An 8,959-nucleotide genomic window follows, 5' to 3' on the forward strand; every position below is an offset into this window, starting at 1 on the left:
ATACACATACATCTTAACCATAAATATTTTAGAAATATAAAATAGTGAAAATGGGTAAATTATTTATCAGGGAAATGCCAATTAAAACTGCTCTGAGATTCCATCTCGCTAGAGTCAGAATGTCTGTGATCCAGGCGACCAACAACAGTAAATGCTGGCAAGGACACACTGGCAGTCACAATAACACCACTGTCACCACTACAGAACTTACAGCTTCCTCCAAAAAATTCAAACTACCATCTCACCCACTCTTGAGTTTCTACCTGAGAGACAGCAAGGCAACATAAGACAGAGATATATTTACACATGAATGTTTATTGATAAGGTATTCCATTGCTGAGAAACAGAACCAGGCTAGATGCTCATCAACAGATGGCTTTTTAAAATATACATATAAAATGAAATTTTATTCAGAAAGGGAAAGCGGTATTATGATATTTGCAGGAAGGTAAATGTAATTGGATATTATCCTCTAAGGCAGAATAAGTGATACATATATAACATGCTTCCTCTCATGCAGCAGGGAGGGACTGGTAAGGAAAGACTGAGCGTGCTAGCATACACCTATAGTCCCAGTACCCAGGAGACAGAGGCAGGAGGATCAGGGGTTCAAGGCCATCCTCAGCTACATAGCAAGCTCAAGGCCAGATAAGTCTACTAAGACCCTGTCTCAAAAACCACTACCACCACCACCACCACCGTCGTCATCATCATCATCATCGTCGTCATCATCGGGGCTGAAGTAGCTTGGCTGTAAGAGCACTAGCTATTCTTGCCGAGGGGCTGAGTTTGATTCCTGACACCCATATGGTGCTCTGAAGCCTTTGTTAAGTCTAGTGTCAGAGAACCCAATGCTGCCTCTGGCCTCTGCAGACACTAGGCACGCACATGGAACACAGATAGGCAGCTATCAAAACACATAAAAAGCCACAACTGGTCAAAAATGCAGAGGTCAATTGACCATGAGGTAGCTGACCCAGAGAGATACAATTACACACAACTCCTCCCATCCTCAAGGCTCCAGGGACATCAAGTGGGAGGAGCCAAAGCCGGAAGACCATCATAGGAGGAGGAGGAGCCAAAGCCGGAAGACCAGGACATCCACTCAAGATGTCTTTCCTTAAAAAAGAGCACATGGGAGACAGTGGGGCGGGTGTGATCAACAGACACTGTGTGGCATTCTCTAGGATAAAATAAAAATTTAAAAAACGAGTACCTGCTCCATTTCCCAGAAATTATGGTTAGAGATGCTGCCAACATCACAGCCTGATTAGGAAAACACATACCGACAAGTCAAAGTCAATCGAACCGATGTAGCTGTGGATACTGGAGTACAAGACTGGCCTAACATCAGGCCTGGAGAAGCATCCAAAGAGACTTGTATCAGATCTGAGAGGGGCCTTGCTTCCTGCCCTTAAGGCATGCAATTTAATCAGGGCTTGAGACCAAGACACTGCAACAGAGTGAAGCCTCCAGGAGAATCCAAGGTCAAGGAGAAAAGCAAACCATAAGTTAAGCCAGCTACAGGGAGGGACAGACTGGAGCTCCAAATTTGCTTTGCAGAAGCACCGGGAGGGCTGGTAGCCAATGGGTAGCGCCATCATGGCTGCAGTTGGAATGAATGAATGCTGGGCGTGGCGCGCGCTGCCTGCCAGCGCCCTCAGAGGCTGGTTACCTTTCTACTGTCTGAGTCTTTCAGATAAGGAACAGGAACCCAGAGAGGTTTCAAGATCCTAGAGCTGGTAGGCTGCTGAATAGCATTGCCTTGTGCTTCACCCTGACCTCCTTACGACTCGGATAATGCACAGTTTATTACTCATCCTTTCCATTGAAGATGTCCACAGCCTCGGCGGAACCCGCAGATGCGTCACCTCGGGGGTGTGTGTACAACTGGGTGCAGACCGAAATGAGGAGGGAAGGAAAGGAGATCGGACATGGTAGGAGGGGTAGACAATGTAGGGAGACAGAGAGACACACAGGAACAAGAGAAGGAAAAAACAGACGGCTTAAGTTTCCATGTTTGCACAAACCAAGGAGACTGGCTTGCCTCTGCCTCTTCCACCGAGCATGGGTAGCTGTAGGGATTTCACAGGGATAGAGGGGTTGGCGTGGAGCAAAGCAGGTTAGAACTGGTGCGTTTTGCGCTCCTATCCTATCCGCAGCTTTTCTTTTATTGCTCTACTGTTGTGGAGATCACATGCTCTGGGGCTGCTCCGCTCTCACCAGGGCGGTTTTGTGTCCCTGGGGCAGATCATTCTGCCACGGTTCACAGTTGTTGGCTCGCCACCTCAGTCGAGCCTCAACAGACCCGTTTCCTATCCAAGTACTGCTGGGTGCTCATGGAATCCCGCCTCCAGCGCATCATCTTTCTCAGCTGGTCTGTCATGAACTTCTTTTTCAGGTGGTCGTACAAGTAGCTCATCTTCCTCTTGGTCTTGTCAGAGGCTTTCATCTTATGAAAAACAGAGGTGGGGGTTGGGGATTTAGCTCAGTGGTAGAGCGCTTGCCTAGGAAGCACAAGGCCCTGGGTTCGGTCCCCAGCTCCGGAAAAAAAAAGAACCCAAAAAAAAAAAAAGAAAGAAAGAAAAGAAAAACAGAGGTGGATTTGAGATAAACAAGTCACTTCGTAGCAAGAGACATCCGAGGCTGCTGACCTGACCTACCAGTGGCAAGGTGCCTGTTAGACCCGATTTCCATCCCACAAAACAGCTTGGACTACAGGGAACCTCAGTTTCCCTTTTCATAAAGCCTGGGCACCAAGCTGGGTAGACTACTGTGGTGTTCTCTGATGCTGTGCAGCTGAGGAACCTTGTTTCAACCTTAACAATCTGAAGACTGATCTTAAGAAATAGGTATTTTGGGGGCCAGGAATGTAGCTCAACCATGGAGAACTGGCCTAGTGTGAAGGCCTGGATTCAATGCCTAGCACCATAAAATAAGTAATAAGTATATGAAAATCAAGTGGGAATGTAGAAATGGAGGTCATGGGAGCAAGGAGGTTCACCTTGGTTTGGAGTTTGGTTTTTTTTCCCAAGACAGTTGCCCTGGCTATCCTGGAACTCACTCTATAGACCAGGCTGACCTCAAACTCAGAGACTGAGATTCTGTGTCTCCCAAGTGCCAGATTAAAGGTGTGTGCTGCCTATGCCTGCCTTCTATCTTGCTTCTTTCTCCTTCCAAAAATCCTCCCACGGTGTCCCTGTTTACCCGCTGCACTGTTTACATACTATCTGTGACTTCTAGCTCCGAGTGTCTACCTAACCCATGTCTACAGTTACCTGCCACAGCCTGTCATCACCGGGAGTTCTAGCTTCATCCTGTCCATAACTCCTGTGCTGTGGCCTGGGAGGACAAATCCTTAGCTTACTCACTCAGTGAGCGTTACAATGACTGGGCTGCAGGAGGGAATGTGGGAGCCAACTGCAGGTAACCGCCCCCCTTAACTACAATGTAATCAGGGTGTAAGATAATGTTCAACTATTTCTAAGCCGGGTAGACAGTGACACACCCCTAAAAGAAATCGAGACTTCAGATACAGACAGCAAGAGCTATGGAGGAGGCTGGGAAGAGTCGGCTACCCTGTCCTACCTGTTACATGAACTCACATCCTCTAGTTTGCTTAAACCAGTTCAGATTTACATTACAGAGCCCATAACTAGAAGAGTTTCAAACCCTGTTTTACAAATAAAGTGTTTAAAACTGGACTATCTCTGAGTCCTAACCTATTTTGCCAGACCGTAGCATGAGACATCTAACAGAACATACATGGAGCCTGACCCTGTTTGTGTCTTGTCCTGGGTTTGCTGCTGTTGTTGCTAGCCTCGGTTCTCCTCTGGAAATGGGATAACTTTTATAAAAAGAAAAAAAAAAAAAAAAAAACCTAACCATGTAGTGCTGATGCCAACGCGAACCGTGAGCCTGTAGTTCTGCATGAATGATAACGCGTTTTGAGGAGACGAGACATAAGCTAAGGGGCACGGTCGTTCCCTCTGCTATGCAGAGTGAGAGTGATACCTTGGGCAAGACACCAATCCCATGTGTCACCATCTCCTCTGTAAAGATGGGGCCTGACTTCAAACACTTTCATGGCCCCCTATGAGCTCAAGGAGCTGAGAGCTCCACTTCTACCCCAGGAGACACAGGCAACCAGCAAGGGAGGAAGGAAAGATGAGGAGTGTGAACTGGTTAGGCCACTAATAGGCTCCAGCCCAGACCCTGGCGGGCACTTTACCTCCATCTCATAGATGCGCTGTGCGTTGAGGTTGTCCCGAATAATCACCCGAGACAAATGGCTCTTGGGTAACATTTTCTTCACATTTGCATCACTGGTATTAATTAAGCTAGAGGAGAGAGGGGAAGATGGGATAGGTTAGACAGCAGGATAGGTCAGAGAGTGGCTCGAGGCCTGATTTGATAGGTGCTGGAATGGTGGAAGACACCTCTTTGGGTTTATTTAGTTTTTCTTTTGGAGACAGGGTTTTGCTATGTTGCTCTGGCTGGTCTGGAACTCACTGTAGACCAGGCTAGCCTAGAACTCATCGAGATCCACCTATCTCTGCTTCCCAAGTACTGGGACTAAAGGCATGTGCCACCACACCTGGGTTTTAAGAGAAGTGGTTTTCTCATTTTCAGAGGAGTGAGGAAAGCATTCTAAGTTTTGCCTGTAGACAAGGTATGCTAAAAGGCTGTTTTCCTGAGCACGGGATGGGGGTGGGAGACAGGAAGGTCCAATGCAGTCCACAAGAGAGGTGGCAACAGAGTCCTCAGAATTATGACTGTTGTTATTTAAGGGACTCTGGCCAGCTCCAGCGGGTAGAGCATGGCTCTGGTAGGCCTCGCCTTTCTCCCCCATTTCCTCTGCCTTGCTAAAAACAGATCACATCTCTAAACTGGCCCCCCAAGATCTGGTCCCTTATTTGGCCACTTCCTCCTCCTGAAGCTGACTACCCAGGTCCAACTATCAAAATATTGAAGTCCAGCAATTAAAAACCCCCTTCGGCTCACCTAATATTAACATGCCCAACAAAACTTAAACACCCATCCTAGCACATGGTTCTCCATTGTACCTTTATAAGCCACTATTTCCTATGTGCCAAGTCGGTCTCCTCTCAACCCAGAGGCAGCCCTTTGCCCTTCAGGATAAATACCTCTGTCCCATCTCCTCTGTTCCCTTCCCCTTCTCCCTCATCCTCTATCTCCTGTCTTTGTCTCCTATTTCCTGCCTTCTGTCACTCTGGAGCAAATAAATCTCTGTGCTGAAAACTTGGTCTTGGGGGTCCTGAGCTAATACTTTCCCTAGCAGCTATTGTCATCACTGTTCCTCTGTGGAGGTGCTGGTGTGGAGCCTGGGGCTGCAAACGCTAGTCAAGCACTCTCCAGTTGAGCAACCCCCCAAAATGCTGAGTGGTCAGGTCAGTGAGAAAATGTGGGGTAAGAGCAAAGGTGTGGAGGTCTTTGATGGATAAAATTTGGAAGGTAGAGGTAAAAGATGAATTTGAGGGCTGGAGAGATGGCTCAGCAGTTAAGAGCACTGACTGCTCTTCCAGAGGTCCTGAGTTCAAATCCCAACAACCACATGATGGCTCTCAACCATCTGTAATGGGATCCGATGTCTTCTTCTGGTGTGTCTGAAGACAGCGATGGTGTACTCATATATAATAAATAAATCTTTTAAAAAATGAATTTGAGAGAGGAAGAGGTGGGGAGCTCTTCCTTCACAGCCTAGATCTAAGGGGGATCTGGGAGGAGTTGGGGAGAGCAGAACAGGATAGGAAAAATAAAGGGAAAGGAAAACTGGCTGTGTTGGTTCATGTCTGTGAGCTCAGCACTTGGGAAGCTGGAAGCAGAAAGACAGGGAGCTCAAGACCAGCCTAGGCTACACAGGCAATTGTCAAAGGGGAAGGAAGGAAGGAAGGAAGGAAGGAAGGAAGGAAGGAAGGAAGGAAGAAAGGAAGGAAGGAAGGAGATAAGGGAGGATTTAGGTGGACACAGATTTAGTAAGTAAAGTCTAAAGGAAGACTTTGGGAAATGTTTTTAAAAATTAGGAAAGTTTGCTGTGTTACAGGACTTTTGAGGACTCTAAGGAGTGTCCCACTCATCACTTTGACACGGCAAGACAACAATGCCACTGATCAAGTTTACCCTCAGGAACCATGCAATCAAGTTAATGTTTCAGTTTGCTACGTCATGCTGTGTTGGATGTTGGTATCCATAGGCATCCTGGGCCCTGTGGCATCAATGCTTGGAGACACCTACACAAGTAAGAAGTGTGGAGCAATATGAACGGAGTGGGCAACTAGGAATGAGTTGGTAGAAGGGGACTAGCACATACATGGTTCTGATAATCTCCAGCATCAATAAAAACTCACCTGTAATCCCAGCACCTGGGAGGCAGAAGCCGGAGAGTCAGAAGTTCAAGGCCGTTCTTAGTTACTTTATGAATTTAAGCCAACCTGGCTACCTGTCTCAACAAACAACAGATGATGTTGCCAGCCTGTAGGTTCTTATTTTTATTTTTTTGATAATTTAGTTACAGTATGAAGTGTTTTTCAGTGGTTTTCCCCATTTAAAAAACAACTGTTCACACATTCTAAAACTTGGAAGCCAAGTGGACAACTGTGCTAAGTCAGTTGATAGAATACATATAACCAAGTATGAACAACTTGGTATAATAACTAGGCAGGAAAAAAACAGATCACTAGGGGTTGGGGATTTAGCTCAGTGGTGGAGCGCTTGCCTAGCAAGCGCAAGGCCCTGGGTTCGGTCCCCAGCTCCGAAAAAAAGAACCAAAAAAAAAAAAAAAAAAAAAAAAGAAAAGAAAGTTCCCGGTCCTCAGCTCCGAAAAAAAAAAAAGGAAAACAAACAAACAACAAACAAACAAACAAACAAAAATACCAGATCACTAACCAGTGAGTTTTTGTGTTGTACTTTAAATATAACACGCATACACTTAGATATGTATTATCTTAGCCTATCAGTTGCTGTGATAACATATTGACCCAAAACAACCTGAAGAGAGTGTTCACTTTCAGCTTACAGATTACAGTCCCTCATGGAGAAAGGCCAAGGCAAGACTCGAGGCGGGAACCTGAAATCGGGAACTAAAGCAGAGACCACGGTGGAAGGCTGCTTACTGGCCACTTTTCATGGCTTGCTCAACTGGCCTTCTTATACAACTCACCCACCTGCCCAGGCATGGCACTGCCCACCGCCTACATCCCCCACATCGATCATCAGCTGTAGGCAATTCCCCGACTGAGGTCCCTTCATCCTAGGTAACTCTAGTTGGTTTCAAACTGACAAAACTAACCAGCACAGGTAAACATCACAATGTTAACAGTCGTCGTCTCTGGTCGTTCGGTTTGCTGTCCTAACTTCTGTTTGGTTCATTGTTGTTGTTGAGTGTACATTGCTTTCGCAGTGGTTCACAAACCAATTTAAAGGAAACCAGAGAAATGACGGATGGGCTGGTGAAGTGTTCCCGAATACGGAAAGAGAAAAACCACACACACCTGAACTGATTGAAACAGAAATGGCTGATACAGGAATAGAAGGAACAAACCTGAACGCTTACACTAAACTCAGACTCCATTGGTTAGCACATCAGAATAAGATCATCATGAAATACACTACATTTATAATTAGACCAAACAACAACAACAACAACACAACAAACCCCAACAAACAAAAGGATGTACATTTTTTGACAGGGTCTCATGTATCCAGGTTGACCTAAAACTCCCAATTAATCTGAGCGTGACCTTGAATTTCCAGTCCTCCTTCCTCCAGCACCAGAGTCCTTGATTACAAGCTTGTGCAACCAGTTCAGTCAAGAAGGAAACAAAGAACCTTTAGAGGGATTATAAAAATGTTCTCCAATTCATTCTTCTATCTGTAAGAAACAACTGTTGTCTGGGTGTGATTGGTAACACGAAGGAATGAACATCGAAAGTCACCTAGTTTCATTTTTCTGGCTTTTATGCAGGATGATTCAACATGCCCAAGTGCTGATGGGAAAACAGATTCAAAGGTCAGGAATTGGGGTTGGGGATTTAGCTCAGTGGTAGAGCGCTTGCCTAGCAAGCGCAACGCCCTGGGTTCGGTCCCCAGCTCCGAAAAAAAAAAAAAAAGAAAAGAAAAGAAAAAAGAAAAAGGAAAAAAAAAGGAAATGAAAACAGGAGAAAGATTATAAGTAGTCTCTATCAAGTAAAAGATGGTAATTTTTGAACCAGTTGTGCTTCCATAATAAATCTTCTGTAGGATTTATCACATCCTTGGCTGACGCTGGGAAAGGGGTTGAGGAAGGGGACAGAATTAGAGCCAGACAATGGGGAACTGAAGGCTTTTGCAGGACACTGGAGAATGGAAAGGCCTGGCGTTGTCAAGTAAATTGGAGCCTGAGACCTGAGCTTTACCAGGCGTCACGTCAAAGTGCACTCGGCGCACGATGTCAAGCCTACAGTAAGCTCGTGTCAGGATTCATTCGGAGGGTTAGGGTTAGGGTTCGGCCCAGAGACTGGGCTTCTGAGCGTCCTATGGGGTTGGCATGGGTCTGAAAAATCCGGACAGTGCTGCGAGCTAAGGAACTCGTATGGGCGGGAGGTCCGGGGTGGGCAACGTGAGTCTGAAAGATTGGATTCCCTTAGGGTTCCCGGGTCTGACAACTGCTTTATAAACCAGAGCCACACCTGAATAACAACTTGGGGATTGGGGACCGCGGCCGCAGGAAGTAGATCTGTGGTTGGACGTGGAGGCCAATATCCGGCTGGCTGGCTGTTCTCTGGCGCCGGAAGTCCGAGCCAGAAGCGGTGGTCTCATTCGAAACGTCCTCGTAATCCGAGCCCAAGTCCCATTTGACGGAAGGCCTTTTGGGCTGTGTGGAGGGCTCTGGCGGACTAGAATCAGAAAAGCTAGCAAAGCGGAATACCATGATGGAAGGACGCGGACACGGAGCGACTAT

General features: G+C 46.5%; 1 protein-coding gene across 1 annotated transcript; it reads right to left on the bottom strand.

Moving 5' to 3' along the window:
- Positions 1-296: 296 nt before the first annotated feature.
- Positions 297-8,940, bottom strand: C14h5orf52 (similar to human chromosome 5 open reading frame 52). Its single transcript, NM_001107233.1, has 3 exons — positions 8,688-8,940; positions 4,232-4,340; positions 297-2,452 (listed from the first exon to the last, which is right to left on the bottom strand). Exons 1-3 carry the CDS (start codon positions 8,927-8,929, stop codon positions 2,300-2,302), a joined length of 504 nt encoding a protein of 167 aa, NP_001100703.1. The 5' UTR covers positions 8,930-8,940; the 3' UTR covers positions 297-2,299.
- Between the last annotated feature and the right edge of the window lie 19 nt (positions 8,941-8,959).

The sequence above is a fragment of the Rattus norvegicus genome, chromosome 14, assembly GCF_036323735.1.
Source record: "Rattus norvegicus strain BN/NHsdMcwi chromosome 14, GRCr8, whole genome shotgun sequence".
Lineage (NCBI taxonomy): Eukaryota > Metazoa > Chordata > Mammalia > Rodentia > Muridae > Rattus > Rattus norvegicus.